This window comes from Pundamilia nyererei, unplaced genomic scaffold (genome assembly GCF_000239375.1).
Source record: "Pundamilia nyererei isolate P.nyererei 1_Seehausen unplaced genomic scaffold, PunNye1.0 scaffold00016, whole genome shotgun sequence".
NCBI lineage: Eukaryota > Metazoa > Chordata > Actinopteri > Cichliformes > Cichlidae > Pundamilia > Pundamilia nyererei.
In genome coordinates, this window is record NW_005187417.1 from 1,783,791 (window position 1) to 1,801,465 (window position 17,675).

Sequence of the window (17,675 nt, forward strand, 5' to 3'; positions counted from 1 at the left end):
ATAAAAGCAGCTACTTAAATTAAATTAAATTAGATGACGTAACACAGGAACGTGGGATGTAAAGAACAGAACAAAAACAGGACAACAGAAATAACTACATATGTCTCACATGTACTGTAAAATAAATAACTGGTCAACATATAATCTAACATTAGTCATGGACAGAATTGGAGCCCAGAGCCATATTGGAGTTTCTCTGATTATCTGATGTAAAGATGTGAAAAAGTCTCATCAAAAATCAGCTGCACTGAAGATCTCATGTCACCTGATAAAACTAATTCTGCATTTTACTCCCATTCTATGCTGTTATTATTATTTTTGTGATTAGAAAGGATTTATTCAGAGAGCTTGGATGTTGATTTGTTGCTGCAGACAACTTTATTTTGAGCTTTTTAAGTAAATGGTAGAAAGTTACAATGACAATGTGCCTCCTGAACATCTAATAGCACAGCTGGACCGCCCCCAACAAGGTCTGCCTGACTACAGTGGAATAATGGTTCAAAGGTCAAGGCAGTAGGTCACTTTGGAACAACACATCTATGCTGATAAACACTATTAAAATGATCAATATGCAATTGATTTTTTCCTTTATTGCACATGTGTCATGCTATACCCATACAAGTCCTATAATAAAGATGGCATTCTTTCCAAAGGCCAACAATAGGCTGAGATTTCAGTTTCTGTAGAAGTAAAGAAAACGGCCCTCTGTCTGCATGTCTGTCAACATTTTGCTACCGAGTTTCAGGTCAGTTGCTCATTTCGGGTCACACTGTCTAAAACGTTAAGTTTATTTTGTATATTCTGGTCAATCTGTATGTCAGAAAGGAGGATTATCCAGGATATGCTCACTATGGCTTACTTTGGCTCCACTACATCTGGTTTCACAATGCCAAAATCACTCATTTTGAGGCTTCAAAACAAGTAGCTATGCCCATCTTTTATAGTGTTGATGGCATCAGCCATCTGAAAAAACTGTCTCTTAATTAATACTTTGGAAATGGAAACAAACATATAAAATCTAGCCAAAAAACTTTTCTAATGATATTAGGAATCCTTAGCAGACTAGGATATATCTAAACTTATCAAATGCTAATATTTGATATGAGAAGGTGGAAAATGCCAGTATTTGTGGTCTTCTACTTCAGTGAAAACCTCAAGTTTGCCATGTAAAACCAGGTGATGTGGCTTAACAAAAAATAATAATAAACCCCCGCCCACCCCACAAAAATTGTGGTCAGAAAGTAAACGTTAAGAATCACCAACAGTAGGAACATGATACATCATCTGCTTGGATGGTGCTCACTACCAAGCTAGCAGACGGCATCATTTTTAAAATATTATTGATGTCACATGCTGTTTGGTTGTTTTTGTGTGGTAAATTTGTGTCTTCATTGTAAAAGAATGAAATATAATATATGGTCACAAACAATTGAGGTCAAATGCTATACCCTTTATTAAGTGTGCAACTTTCTATAATCTATATAGGACAATACTACCTGTAAACAACATGTTTCTGATACCATACTGCATGAGAGGGTACTATCTGATGTTACCTAGAGAAAGAAACAAAAGAAGCCAGCAGTGGGTGATTTTATTTTATGTTATGCTGCACTATAAATTTTTTATTTTATTAACAAAAAGAAAAAGCATTTTGCATTTTTTAGCAAATGTCTGCCATGTCTAAACCTGACAAAAAAATGTAAAAATCAAAAAGTTACTAAATGTGGCTCATATGGGTACAGCATAGGACACTTTGTGAAACGGGGAGAAAAAAACAATTATAAATAACAGAGGAATTAAACCATATCAGTCACACAATTTCTCACTGTGATCCAGGAGCAAACACTTTAGGAGAGGACCAATACTGATTAAAAACAAAGTTAAGTCCCCCTCATTTTGCGGCCATAAATAGATAGATCAACATATAAAGAGTCCAAATTAAACTTTTAAATGCGTCTTTTTGACTGTTTAGGTCTGTTAAATCATTCAAAGCACTTGCCAGCAGTTAAATTGGGAGCGTGCAGAGCCTATTTCCAGGGTGCATGTTTTTAACTAGGCACATTATGCGTCTGACAGTGATGAAACTGTCCCCTCCTGTTTTAATTTCCTTCTAAAGGCAGACCAACAGAGACTGTATTACCGTAAGAGTCCATTAGAGGGGGATAGAGTTCTTTCATTGTCAGAATGACATTAGGGAGGACAAGTAAGCATAAAGGGAGGAAAAGAACCAAAATAGGAGAACATGGCTAAATGTTAGCTTTAAAGAGCACAGGGGTGATGAAACAATGAAGAGACATGCTATCAAAAATGACAAGGATAAAGTAAACAGAGGAAGGAATGTGGTGAGAAGAAGGACAGACGACAGAGCAGCACTGACTGGTTGTTGTCCTGTATCGCCTCTTCATCTAACATGCACATTTCTTAGCATTCGGCTGTGCATCACCAAGCTTTGTGGCCCCGTTCCCATTGGCAGGCTCGGCAGGGGGTTTGTCGACGCACTGCTCCATCCTCTTCATGACCAGGTCCAACAGCGTTAGAACCGCCTTGTCCACATCTGCTCCTGTCGCTGCACTCGTCTCAAAGTACGGGATCCTGCAAAGAACAAATCTGCAACTGTCAGTGCGCCCCAGGGCAGCTGTGGCTACAATGTAGCTTGCTATCGCCAGTGTGTGAAAGTGTGTGTGAATGGGTGAATGACTGAATGTAGTGTGAAGCGCTTTGGGGTCCTATGGACTAGAAAAGCGCTATAGAAATGCAGGCCATTTACCATTTACCAACTTAAACCAATGTTTTTCCAAATGCACCTCACTTGTTCACTTTCCTTTGTATTTGTGTTATTTTCAACCATCATGAATTTAAAAAAAGATTTTTTTTAAACTGGTCGAAAGGCTGAGGAAGATTTTGAAGTATAACCTGTGGACTATGCATTTTGCATTGAGTAAATTAATGAGCTAAAATAATGTGAATACTGAGTATATCCAGCATGTATTCAGTGATGTTCTTGTACTTGTAACCATATGGTAGAAAAGTGCAGGTGTGAAGACCGAAACAACTTTAAAGGCCCATCAATCTGCTAACTGTCTGAAACAGGACCAATCCAGAGAGACAGTGTCGTTCAGAACCATCTGATCAACAGAACTTTACAGGAATAAATTCTACGCTACAACAGAACTGCAGAAAGACTAGTTTGCAATTCTAGATATCTGCTAACTGTGATATGCATTAAAAAACGTGAAGTGTGTGCTTTACATATGATAATGTTTGGCTTATTGTCAGTTTATTATGGGCATCTGCGGGAGAGGTCATGTGTTACTGTATTCCTAAGTATGTTTAACAACTTCAGGTGGTTAACCAAAGCTGGAAAACACTTGAAGGCTTGAAGTGGTTAGTTTAACCATCTATACCAGCACATTTAGGATCTGCAATTTTTGCTATACTTGCATCAACAAAGCTTTTTAGGTTTACTCGTTTATGTCAGAACTTACTTATATTACTTCCCAGAGCAAAACTTTGTGGGTTTTTACCTCATCTAACAGGAAGTCGTCTGTTGTTACAGAAAAACCGTGTACCATCTATTCATAAACATGCAATGTTGATGATCACAATAATCCTAACAATGATATTCTATAAAAGAAAATTATCAATGCTAACAAAATAAAGTATTTATATCAATCATACATGATGTACAAAAGTGAGTGTTGTTTTCGGCCAAAGCCCCACATGTTTCTGAGCCACATTAATGTTATTTTAATGCAATAGAGCAGAACAGAGGTGTAAAACAGGTGGTTATTACAAGATATATATGAGATATGGAGTTATGTAACATCAAAAATCACTATTACGTATTTGCTTTTCTTATTCTCTATCACGTCATATTTACACAATGTGTTCTAAAGCCTGTCAAATATCAATGTGGATCAGAGATCTGAAGCACATCGGAACATTACAGTATGTTAATTTAAGTGTCAGATTTTAATTGTGCAAATTGTTTCTCGCCTGCACGTGGCTGAGAGATGCACACCTTCCTTTTACTTTTATAAATACCTGCAGCCATACCAGTAACGTAGGACAAAGTGTTTACGGTATTAGTAACTTGAGGACATGTGGAGGGGTAAGGATCCACCTGTACAAGGTCAAGCATGGAAACAGTGTCAATTGAAATTTAAGTTAATGCAGTTTTTCTCCTAGATAAATAAACATCAACAGTATTTAGTGTGTGCATATAGACTTAAGTATAAGTGCAAGATATAGTTGTAATTGTAAATACCTTAAGTGTCCATTGATATGAAAACAGCTGCTTAGTTTCTACAAGACGCTAAGGAAACAACTTTTGTTTTTTAATTAAAGCCATCATGTTTTTAGGGTAATACCGAGGCCAGAAGCTCTTTTGTGAAAGTCAGACGAGAAGTTGCCACCGTGTGCTCTCAGATAAACAGTAACAAAAAATAAATAAATAAATAAATAAAATATCACTGTTCAACACCTGAAGTGGTCTTAATATCTACTAATACATACGGTTAATGTACATGACAAATAAACTTGCCCGTATTTTTCGGCCAGCTCCTTGGCCTGTCTCTCCTGAACCTCCCGCTGGTCGGCCAGATCCGCCTTGTTCCCTACCAAAACAATATCTGGGTTCTCACAGTAAGCATTCGCCTGTAGCTGGCCTGAAAATGAATACAGATTAAAAAGTAAATAAATAAAAACTGATGTATCAGAGGAACTTCAAACAAACAGAAATGTTTTGTTATACTGCTATTTCATGCTTTCACAATACATTAGTCATCAGCCTTTTACCGGTACATATTTTAACAGTGAGCTGAACATTGTTGGACTGAAATGCTTTGATAGCAGTTTCTAGTAAACATACTCATCCAGTTTCTGACGTTGAGAAAGCTCTGCTGGCTGGTGAGATCGAACATCAGCAGGAACCCCATAGCATCCCTGAAGAAGGCCGTGGTCAAGCTGCGGAACCTGAAACACAAACAGTTTTAAAGAGTACAGATATGACAATGTGTATTTTTTAAAGGGTTTCTAAAAACGTCTTAATTGTATTATACTGCACAACATCCCGAATGTGAAAGCCACCCAATCACATTAACTGCTAGCCTTATGAACAGACGAGGCTAGAATTGATGTGTCCACAGATGCAGTTCTTTTAACAGCCACAAGAAGGTGCTGCAGTAAAAAAATAGACAATCCTACAATAACTACGTAAACCCAAAACAAGTGTGAAACCTGAATTGATTAATTTTAAAATGTTTGGGCACATCACGTTTTTAATTGAGAGCAAATGCCTGAAAGCAGTCACAGAGCAACACTGTATTGTTCTGTTTTGTTGATTTGTAGCCTTCTTTTAGGCCAGCTGATAAATATCAAATATTCATATTGTGTCAGCTGTGTTCTGGGTCTTTACCAACTCCTTTTAGTGTTTGGCATTGTATCGGTGTATAGCAACATTTCAGATCTTTGGCCACAAATCAAACTATTCATTTTTCATACCAGGCTGTAAACATGCCTTCAGTTTAATGATGAGCTGGGCATTTTAACTTGTCCGTTTGAACTTAGGGCTATTAGAAATGCAGTTTGTTGCACTTCCATGCTTCATTTTCCAGCACAGGATGTCACATTTGCCCAAATTAAACTCTCAGAATAGATATTTTACTAATGTCTGTCAAAAGATTTTAAAAAAATAGACCTTTGCTGCTCTACATCTGGAGATTGCTGGCTGTCACCAGGTGAAACTGGTCACAAAGACAGTGCTGCACTGAAAACCTTGCACACTGCTAGGAGATTGCCTTAGTCACCCGTAGTTTGCACAGAGGACACCAATGCTTCCATTTTCCACTGCAAGCTGTAGTGTTTGTTTGTTTGTTTGTTTTTTAAATCAGAAGCCCCATTTCATACCAAACACACATTTTGAAAAGGTGCAACTTTTACTTTGAAGGGTAAAAACTTACAACCGGTTGGGGAATACACATTTTTCTTCCGTGGTAATGGATGGTTGCCACATGGTCCTGGATTGTTCTCTGGGGGTCTAAACATGACATTCTAACATTTTGCAATATCAGTGTTTAAGCTGAAAATCTGTAGTCGCCAACCATTTCCAAAAATCTGTTATTCCGATGAATAATTCTATGAAACCTTCTTGCACAAAACAGAAACATTGATTTCAATTTGATCAATATCAGCTTATAACTTTATTATAAGTAAAATATATGAGCTGTAATTTCACCTGTGTTCAAGCACTAAATACAGAAAAACAATAGATGTGTGCCATGTCCATTTCTACCCGCACAAGTTAGTAATGGGGCTCCCCCAGCTGAAGTGCATATTCTGAGACATGCTTGTGCTTCTGGGTGTGACAACAGCGAGTGTGTAAACATTACTTATGAGCAATATTTAAGATGCAAACAATCGGAATGAAGCAGCAGATATCAGAGGTGTCTCCACCGCAGCCTGCTTACAGGTGGAATAATGACTTTAACCGCTTGAATAAATGATCATGCGGAATCTGTTGCACTGGGCAGAATAAATGCAATTAAAATTATGTAACTAACACCGACTCATCCTGCGGTGAGTCATCGGGCTTTTATAAACAGATTCAACAGATCGAGGTCGGGACCAATTAAAGACCACACACGCATGACTGACACATGCAGCCATAAATACTGGTCTGTTGTTTCTCCATCTAGATTTCAGAAATAAACTTTACTACCCTACAATTATAAACTTTTTTAAAACGTTTTTCATTGTACCATTTATCTGTTTTGATATCGTCCCTGGTGATTTCATTTTGGCATTATTGCATTTTCTTTTGGTGAGCTTCAACCAATCAGTAATGACTGACCAATCAATTTGAAGTCAATTCCTCGGGTCAATTGTGCAATGACAGCTAAAACTGTAGTTTGTTGCACCTCAAGTCTACACACCAACTGTGGATATCCCACACCCCAGTGGGATATCCACAGTTGTAAAACTGGCCCTAAAGGTCAGCTGTATGACTGCATCAGTTTCATCAATGCTTGTTACTACTGCTTCATGATTAAAGATTGGGTAGGTATGTTTTTTGTGTTACAGAGTAACAGGCAGAGGACTTTAAGACAAAAACTTTAAGCACTGGTGCTTTAACACATATTTAAAGCCTTGATGCCATCCATCAGCCCCACCCGGCATTTATGACCTGTAGAATCACGGAGAGTCTTAAGCCCACAATCCACGATGCCCATCAGTGATGTGTGAACCGACTAACTGTTAGGAAAAAGATTTTGTCCAAATGGGATAAGTGGCCTACCTTTCCTGTCCAGCTGTGTCCCAGAGCTGAAGGTGAACCTTGAAGGTTTTACCCGTGGTCGTCCCATTGGGGTTAGACGCTGTGTAGACCTGAGGAGAAAGAAATCGCACAATTTTAAATGAGATGACCGTTTATGAAAGAAAAGTCATTTATACCTGGTGTATATTACAAGACTTGCAATTAAAAACAAACAAACAAACAAACAAAAACAATGACATTTAAATCAGTCGACCCAAAACTGACCATTACAACTGTCAACCTTCCTCAACCTTGAAAAATAAGTATCTCTATAAGGTGATTGGTGCACCTTTGTTTTGGGCTAGGAAAACAGCCATAGAGTAAGATTGTTCACTTGATAACAGTAAACTTCTTCCTCGTGATACTGTGTAGAGTTAGATTAGTCAAAGTTACTAATCTACAGTGGTGTGAAAAAGTCTTTGCCCCCTTCTTGTTTTTTTACTACTATTTTGCAAAACTGATATTCTCCTTCGGGATGTTTGGTAGACATCAGAATTCATGGTTCCATTTACTGCAGCAAGTCTTCTAGGACCTGAGGCAGCAAAATGCCCCCATCACACTACCACCACCATATTTTACTGTCTTACTGACTTTCCACAGAGTATTTTTCCAAAGGTTTTGGGGATCATCAGGATGTTTTCCGGCAAATCTGGATGTTGTTCTGGGGTCTTTTGTGACCTTTTGGATGAGTTGTCACTGCTGTCTTGGAGTAATTTTGGTCGGCCCCACTGCTGCAAAGGTGTGCTACCATTTCATGTTTTCGCGATTTGTGGATAACGGCTCTCACTGCGGTTTGCTGGAGTCCCACAGCTTTAGAAATGGCTTTAACCTTTTCCAGACTGAGAGATCTCAGTTACTTTGTTGTTCATTTGTTCCTGAATTTCTTTGAAACGCGGCGTGACATCTGTCTTTTGAGGATCTTGAGGATTTTGATGGTCCACTTTGTCAGGCAGGTCAAGTTTAAGGAATTTATTGATTGAGAACAAGTGTGGCAGTAATCAGGCCTGGGTGTGGCTAGAGAAATTAAACTCAGCTTTCCAAAGATGTGATACACCACAGTTAGTTTAGGTTACAAAATACATAATATAAATACAATGAAATAAAAAAACAGTTTAACTTTGGGATCTTTTCATTTGTATTTGAAAAACTATTCACCACCTTACATACCCCGCCTCCATTTATTCACCTCACCCCTGCTTCAGTGAATATTTCATCAGGTATGATGAAAACTCATGTGGACAGTGATCCTGACTGGGTAATGATGAAAACTTGTTTGCAGCAGCTGGCTGGTTATGTTCCTGTCACCACAGGAAGCTTCAGGCATCATTCACACCTCTGATTCTCCCTAATGTGACACACTGTCACATTTTCTGACACCCTTTTTAGACTGAGTTTATACAGATCATGTTTGAAACAGTTATATTTGACTTTATGGTGTTCTTTCATTTTTCAAGGTGATAACTGACCTTCAGCTCAGATGGGGTGACATGAAAAGACATGCACTCTGATCGAGGAAGTCTATTTGGATAACAGACACGTCAAAGTTTCTGTTTACTTTACACTGTGGAAAGTTATCAAGGTACTATTTATTGAACCTACTTCTTATAAAGTCGTGAGCTAAACACCAGAAACATAGTGCTGTACCTTTGTTTAACAGCATAGTGTTGCTTTGCTGTCATAGCGACTAGCTTGCTCCAATAGATGCATTGAAATGAAAGAATGATGACCGCTTTGTTGTGTGTGTGTGTTTCTTTTAATTACATGGCTTAAATCCATCTAGACATAGTCAAGAACATGTAGTGCCAGATTCAGTTGTAGTTCTCATTCAACTTGTCACATGCTGACGCATGAGCAGCACATTTTAGCTCACTAGGTATCCCATTGGCACGATTTTACAACATGCCCTAACCTTAACCATTCAGAGGATGGATAAGAATGGCCAGACTGCTCCAAGTTCACTGGAAGACAACAGTAACTCAAATAATAACTAGTTACAAACAAAGTACACAGAAGAGCATCTCTGAGCACTCAATACAAGTCATATTTGCCTGGTGTGATGAATCTGACACATGCAGCCATAAATACTGCTGTGACGTTTCATTTTTCATATCATCTCACACCAGACATACCCCTGTGTGGTAGCCATACCACACAGGGGTCAACCTTATGTCTTTGGGCTGAAAAATGTGCCATTATACTACCCCAAAGCCAAATTCCTCCTTACATCAACAGTTTCTAGTCTTCATTTGTTTGTTTAATTTAAGGCCTATGAAAGATGCGCTGAACCGTGGCTACTATGGTTACAAGTCAGATTTTTGAGATAATAATCGAGCACTAAAACAGTCGGTAATGCGAGTTTCATAATGACTAGTACCCTGCTAGTTTTGTAATGCATATTAGAGGCCAGAAGAATCAAAAAGATGTGGGTCATAATGAGCCGTTTCCTCTTGGTATGAGCACCGAAGCACAGTTTACCAGAAGTGTTCACTTAATTGTCTGTCTAGGAGTCACGAAACTTTCATTTACAAACTCTGGTTAAATGTCCCATGGGATGAACAAACTGATCCACATTCAGCTTTCAGACCTCATGAAAACTCTGAGGAAGTACAGCTGCGAACTAAAGCTGTGATCACACATTTGTCTGCTTCTGTGTAATAATCAGATAGAACGGTTTGAAAACAAGGTGTGACCTTCACACACACACACACACACACACACACACACACACACACACACACACACACACACACACACACACACACACACACACACACACACAAGGTGATGAAACAATCAATCCTATGAGTCATCCGGAGAGGTGGGATTAAAGCAGCATTGTCTGTATTTCAGACCTGCAAAGGCAGCAGGGCACCAAAGTGACCAAACCAAGCTTCGCCCACTCTCTGATTCAGATAAGAGCATTCACAGTGAGATATTTGCACGTACTCATTTCGATGGTCAAGTATAGAAACTTTTATCAAGTCTCAGGTGAAGTTTAAAGTGGAACTCTACACAGAATTAAGTATGAAACTCTCAAAGATTATAAAAGGATTTTAATACAACAAATTTCTGGAATATAGCATGAGCGATTGGTCCTGCAGCATTAAAAGAGAAACAACAACAACAACACAGGAATTTAAAAAAAAAAATGTCTTCTGCCTCTAGAGCAACAAGAAGCTCTGCAACCTGTCATTCATCATTTACCCAAAACAACATCTCCTTCACTGTCAGTCCAAACATGGCAATAAATTGCTTCTGTCTCATCAGCCATCTTTCAAGCCTAAAACAATTTTTAAAAGACTGTCAACTTGTCAAGACATGTCACCGTCATATTTCTTGGGGTCCATGAGTGTCAGCTCAGGAGAAAAGCATCTTATTTAGAACTGTCACCACGTTCTGTCACTATAACGTTACTGGTTCTGTCAGTGTGTGTGGTGTAAGGATCAACTTGTACGAAGTACTTTAAGCGCAGAAGTAAACTAGCTCTTAACAACCAGAGAGTGTTCCAGTCACTGTTAAGGATCCTTAGACCCAGCCTATTCATTATGTCCTCTGTGGTGGACAAAAAACTGAAAGATACTTTTTTTCTGGGTTCGCATTATTTAGAAGTTTGCTCACGTTTAACTGCAGATCATTGGTTACCCACTGGTTTGAGAAGTCAAACTGTGAATCTGTTTTTAAGCTGTGCATTTTTGCATTCTTGTTGTTTTGAAGACCAGAGCAAGGACTGTATCTGACTGTGAAAAACCCTCACACCACAAACTCAAAGAAGGGCAATCACGAGGTAGGCCAATGCTAAAGCACACCAATTATAACCCCAGGTTTTCAGTCTAAATGATCATTATATTATGTTCAATAAGACCCGAAATCGATTGATCGATTAACACCATAAACTTAACACCATATACAACCAGACTTATTTGTTCAACCAGATGACTCATCTGGTGGTTATCAGAAGGAATGCAGGTTTTAAAGCACACTGGCTACATTTTTCATGTCTGCCTGAATGAACTTCTATTAGAAACCACGACTGCAACTTGGCACATGGTAGAGTAAAAAGAAAAAGAAAAAAAAACGTATATGATAACATAACCATCCCTACCCAATTAGCTCCTGAACCTTTGTCTGCTGACAGCTGATAATCTCTCATAGTGCCCTTTGTTATCTGGCAGCATATGTTTTATAGCTATCAGATGAGTGCATCACCCAAACACCCTGCCCAGCGCATCCTACAAAGTCCCCAAGCCACCTGAGCCTCCAGCACTTGATCCAGCCCTCACATAACTATCAAAAAGGAAGCTTAGTTTTAAAAGTAAAGTGGACATGTCCCCAAACTTGGGCTCAATCTTTGGAAACTAACAAGCACAAGTAAGCCCCCACTCTGAGAGCTAAATGCTTTCCCTTGGAAAGCCTTCATTTATAAATACCACAGCAATTATGTTAGACGCTAACTAGTTAACAACCATCTTTTCACGGGTAATTTATTCCGGGTCATTTATTCCCGGCCGAATCTGACCCAAGTTTGTTTTCCTTGCATAAGTTAAAATAACATGACTGTAGAGTGACTCAGCTCAGCAGCCACTGTGGTAGAAAAGCAGCAGAAAACCTGGGCTTGATCTGACCCGCTGTTTGTGCTTTGATAACTAAAAGCTCTGGACAAATCAAACTGTAACTATGGTAACCAAAGTTGGCTGATAACTTGAGATGAAGATGAATTAAATGCTGTGTAAAACTACACAATCAAAAAGAAACTTCTACAAGCTAGAAGTTTCTTTTGTGACCTTTACACACACACGTGTTCGTAGGAATAATAAAAGGTAAGAACTCACCACTCTCTTTTCCCTGAAGTCGATGCCGACTGTGGTGATGAACTTGGGGTTGAACTTGTTGTCTGTATATCTGTACAGGAACGTGGTCTTCCCCACGCCGGAGTCCCCCAGGGCAAGGAGCTTTATAAGGAAGTCATAATCCCCATCAGTCATAGTGATGACCGCAATAAACCTGCAGAAAACAGAGTCACACAATCACGCACAGACCCACACACCAAATCCCAAGGTTTCAGCTTCCATGGGTATTCAGTTTGTCTGTGATAAAAACCAAGCCAGAAAAAAAGGAAATAAGCGAGAAACAAGGAAGCCAACAAATAAGCTGAGGAACAGAACAAGGAGATGGCAACACAACCACACACACACATGCAAACACCAACTGTCATGTTGAATTATGGTGGTGGGGATCATGGGACTGTCCAGACCAGAATATGGCTTTCTGGGAAAATAGCTATGTTCTCACACAGTTACTAAGTGGGAAAATATTTAAGAAGAAAAAAAAAAAAAAAAGGCAAGCACACACTTTATATATTTTACAGACTATTTTCATTTTATGCAGTTTTAGCTAAAAACAGTCAATGAGTTTGCTGTCAATTAAACGGGAGTTAAGCATGTCAAAACCAGTGGCACCACAATACAAACCCTTGTAAGAAACCTTTTGGCGTCGCATTTACATAATTTAAATAAGGATTTTGAAGATGCTGCTGACAGGCAGGAGGCAGATGACAAAGAAAAAATCATGGACATATAGTAAAGGACGACATGCAGAGAGTTGGTGTGACAGAGGATGCTGCTGCCATAGTGACATGGATGCAGATGGTCGAGTGTGGCAAACCCTGAAGGAACCAGGCAAAAGAAGACAATAAGAACCATCTTTTAACATACAGGCTTAATTTTAAGGAGGGACATAATTAACCTTTTCTAAACCAAACCAGTCACAAAGTATTGTTCACTTACCCAAAATGGTAAGTGAACAAAACTCTACAGTATATTGGACAAGCTTTGACCAGTGTTGGCATCATAAATAAATAAAAACACTACAATTGTTATTTTTAATGAGTTTTTTAAAGAATTTAATGCACTATGCAATACTTATTTATCCCCTGGTGAAAGTAATTAGTCACACCATTCGTTATTTGGCTTTTTTATTACTTCATAACATAAACTTCACATGCATCGTCACATGATTATCAGTAGACAACATAAACCTGAGTGCTTGAAAAGAAGGTGACGAGACTTCTTTTTGGTTCATAAAGAGGTTTTCATCACCCCTCCAAAAGAGGCCTCTCCAGTTCTAAAAACCTGCAGAGGACACTACAGTGTTCAACTCTGTTGCAATTCAGCTCTTTTTATAACTTCACATTTCTTCGAGGCTGTCTGACCAACAACAGCACAGAGAGCCCCCAGACTGACTGTACCTCATATTTGTCTCGTATTTTTTGCAGTGCCTCCATTAACAACAACAGTAAAAGTAGAAAAATGCAGAAACTGGAATGGTTAGAAACAATTGCTGTGACGGTGCAGGCTCTGGCTGCTTGTTTGGGTTTGACAGACCAATTGCTTATTGAACCTTCAGTGTCTATGCAGATGTTTGCAAATAGCCAATGTCATACTGGCAGCAGTGATTAGTTTGTCCTTTAGTTTGCACCCATCACACTTTTGTCTTTTAGTAACATAAAAATGAAAGTAATGTCAAAATCTACACTAATTAAATGCCTGGCCAATTCACCACTACATGGCTTCCTGGAGGATAATACTGTACTTTAGCCACAGCAGTCAAGCTTTTAGATCGGCTGTTGGCACGGTGACTGCTATTGTTACCTCACTTGAATCAAGGCTTCTGAAGCTTTAGCCATAACATGTTAAATGAGTTGCTTTCTGTGGATTTTGATGTTTTGTTTTTTTAAACCAATTGTTGTTGGTTTCAAATTATGTTCCCAGGACATTGATAAGGGCATCACTCAAGGATTGATATCCGACCAACTACTTTGTACAGTGAACATAAATATTTATTTTCCAAGTGGACTGTAATGTTTTGTTTTTTTTGTTTTTATCTGCTCAAAAGCCACTTTGAAGCCCCACCATAAACCAGGAACTTCAATATTTCCAAAGTTCCAGTTTGGTCTGGTCATCCAGCATCATAAACACTTGTGAATTTAGCTTGCATAACAAAAATGTCCTACAAAAAACAAAAAAATAAATAAAAATTTAACAATCCTATACCAAAGGTCTTCATCTATTTCATATTATTACGACTACCTGTGAATACTGAACACTCTATAAATGTGTTTTTCCATGTGAAATTCCTAATTGTGTAAATCATTCAGGTACATAGTGTATTGTAGTCTAGTGTCTGTCTGCCTCATGGCTAAATGTGGCATATTTAGAGAGAAGATCATAAGACTAAGATTTAGTCAGCTGAGAAGAAGCATGGGAAAAATTCTGCTTTATTATAGTGAGGGCAGTGATTTGCCAGGAGGTCAAATCTCCTCACAATAACCTCACTGTACCTCAGAGAGACAGTACAATGAGAATCAAGAGTAACATATTTATAACAGACTAAAGATGGTACACTGCCACTTAACCTGGATAGTGGATTTAATAAGCATCCACTTCCTTCTTTAACCTAATCACAGTTAGTGCTTCCCAAAAAGTTGATTCTGTTCATCTGGATTTAGCGTTTTCAGCGAGTATGGATCGAGGCAGTTAGCCATTTCCAGCCAGTTACAATAAAAAGGTGGGGGTGTAAATCTTTGTAAAGCTGTACAATATTTCTTTACATTTAACATTCATTCAAATGCATTTTATATTCCTTCTCATACAGTGGTGATGAGAGAAGTTCATTGATATGTCAATAGCTGAAAACTCAGCTATTGACACTTCTTAGGTCTGCCCCAGGACCACCTCCTGGTAGGACAAGACCAACGGCAGTGCCCAGGAAGGGGTCCTGGGCAGATCCCTGAACCACCCTAAACCTTCAAATCAATATAGAGGAATAGCAGCTCTCCTCCAACTCCCTCCTCACCTCATCTCCAAGACTCCACACATCCCTCAGAAGCGGCTCATTTTCACTGGCTGTGTCCACAATTTCTAACTGTCAGCCTGTATCCAGAACTTATGACTGAGGATGAGGGTAGGAACTTGACTCAGCTTTCTTTACTAAAACAGATCTGTATCTCACATCACTGGAGAAATCACACCAATCCATCTGTAAATCTCCCACTCCATTTGCTTTTTTATTATGGATGTAAATACGATTTACTTTTTGTTTTTGTATTTTCAGTTAGGTGAAACTAATTCGATGAAATTGCTGTGTTTACCAAAGAACAGAAATATATATACCAACAACAAGAGATACTGGTTTCCTGCTGTTCACATTCTGGCACTGGAGAACATTCCATCTTCATAACAAGCAAAACCATAAACAAAAACAAAACAAAAAAGAAAATCACAAAGAATAGAAATGGCTATAAAGAGAGGAGAAATGGGAGCTTCTGCAAAGAGAAGAGATGACATGTGTTTGTATGAGGACACGTCGTCAGTGTTACTATCAAAAGGTCCATCAGGAAGTAGTGCTTTGCTCCTCCCCCTCTGTTATCGTTCATATCTTACTGATAACAGACTGCTTTCATTCTGACTCTGATGCACAAACACACGCAGCTGCATAAACTAAGAGCTCTTTAGTCTGTGGTTACGGGTATTCTTAAGACCACATTAACATATACTCTATGCTAAATATTTTAAGCTCCTAACATGAAGCACTGCTCCATACCGTTCCTAATGTAACAGCATACTTTTTGCATTTATAATTATCAGAAGACATCCTCCATGTTGTTTAAACGGTGAGAAATGAAACTTTATCAATCTGAAGCTAAAGAGTCTTGCTTCATAACTTTATCTTTACGTGCCTTTAGAGCACTGAGGAGGAACACATCAGAACACTGACTTCCTGTTCTGGAATAAACAGCCAGCATTTCTGACAATCTGATAAATGTATGAAGAAAAGTCACACTGACTGATTTTCTTTTCTAACTTTCTTTCCTGAATAACTCCAGCCAGGCAAACAAGTCAAAATCTGCAGAGCTAAATGTTTCCTTATCATCAGGGAACAAACTTTACCAGCAACCTGTGCCATGTGACTTATATGCTGATTTGGATGTATAAAAACAGCAAACCAAATGTTTTAAATATTTATTTTTCCAAATATTGAGAAATCTTGAGAATATTGAGTTTCTCATTAACTGTAGGAACATCGTGCATTTACTGAGCTTTAAAACATGCCTTTGAACAGGGGATTTTCTTAACCTTTAAAAAGACATTCAAGAAATTAGTTGTAGGTGGTTTCAGATACAGGGTCATATAGTAGGTGGTGCAACCACTGCGTTCTGCACTGCCTCCATCACAGCAACGGTAACTTTTACCAAGTACACTATGTGCTAAACATAACCCGTGGATACCCTTGCATATAAGATTGCATATCACATCAGATTCACTTTGAAAGGCAACACCAATCACATAGACAATACTGAAGAGCATTCCCATAGAGATGGGCTCAGTAATCAAATCTTACATAGTAGTAATGATTAAATGCATTATTTATCCTCTTGGCTCCCCATCACTGTAATTAAGTATGTAATGGATTCACAATGTGGCCTAACAAAGTATCATATCCATCTATTGTCACAATGCTGCTTATACATTCAGGGGAATCTACACTTGTACAGTGAGACATAAATCCCTCTGGCAGACCCGGGGTGTAATTTTCACCATTCAGTGCTGTGCTGCTCTTAACACTCGCTGACTTATTACACTGTACATTTAATGTGAAGGACAGAAAAAGAAGGTGGTGAAGTCCAGACTGTGCATAATACAACAGAATGTATTAAAACAACATTTGGAGGTGAGATTTCAAACCTGCCGACCTTAATAAGGTAGCATCACTGCATAAAAACATGTAAATCTCCCATAAACGACATAATGTAAGACAAAGGCTCTGCTTTGCTCTTTGGCCTACTTGCATAAAATCCTGTGTGTTCTTTTGATCAGGTCTTGAGCCTGTAGCAGTATGTACATATTCAGTTTGGTGGAGTTAGCCTGAGTTTTCTGTGGAACAGCTCCAACATTACCATTTATAATCACTTATTAAGTTAAATGTATACCTCTTTATCCTTACAATGCATTGCAATGCCTTATAAGCATTCCCTGAGTCTTGTAAATTAAGATTACTTTACCCATCATGAGCCATAGAGGTTTCAGGTCACAGTAAAGCAAATTTCAGCTAAATTTTCACCGCAAATCTTTCTGACAATTCATTTCAGTACAAGTCAGAAAACAAGTATATTCTTAATTGCAGGCAGTGAGTCCTTTGGAGGTCCTGGATGAGATTACCAAATAGCTTATTGGAACCACACTTCACATCATTCCAGTGTTTCCAACACATAGGTGGATAGGCAGTCCAGATACACTGAGCATTTTATTTATTTATTTATTTTTTAATCTGTCCTAGACAACATAATCTATTTACCACTGGAAAGTTA

At 38.5% G+C, this 17,675-nt stretch overlaps 1 protein-coding gene across 2 annotated transcripts in view; it reads right to left on the reverse strand.

Moving 5' to 3' along the window:
• rab27b (RAB27B, member RAS oncogene family) overlaps positions 1 to 17,675 on the reverse strand; it is a 79,118-nt gene continuing 61,443 nt past the window's right edge. Inside the window, exons 2-7 of one of the 2 annotated variants that reach the window (XM_005725518.2) lie at positions 12,142 to 12,313; positions 7,295 to 7,383; positions 4,871 to 4,974; positions 4,544 to 4,667; positions 2,378 to 2,592; positions 1 to 1,553 (exon numbers count right to left, since the gene is read on the reverse strand). In XM_005725518.2, the coding sequence (XP_005725575.1) occupies positions 2,406 to 2,592; positions 4,544 to 4,667; positions 4,871 to 4,974; positions 7,295 to 7,383; positions 12,142 to 12,294 (657 nt within the window). In that variant the 5' untranslated portion in view covers positions 12,295 to 12,313 and the 3' untranslated portion in view covers positions 1 to 1,553; positions 2,378 to 2,405. Of the gene's footprint in view, positions 1,554 to 1,610; positions 2,593 to 4,543; positions 4,668 to 4,870; positions 4,975 to 7,294; positions 7,384 to 12,141; positions 12,314 to 17,675 lie in introns of those variants that run through there. The other variant, XM_005725517.2, reaches the window with a different exon arrangement.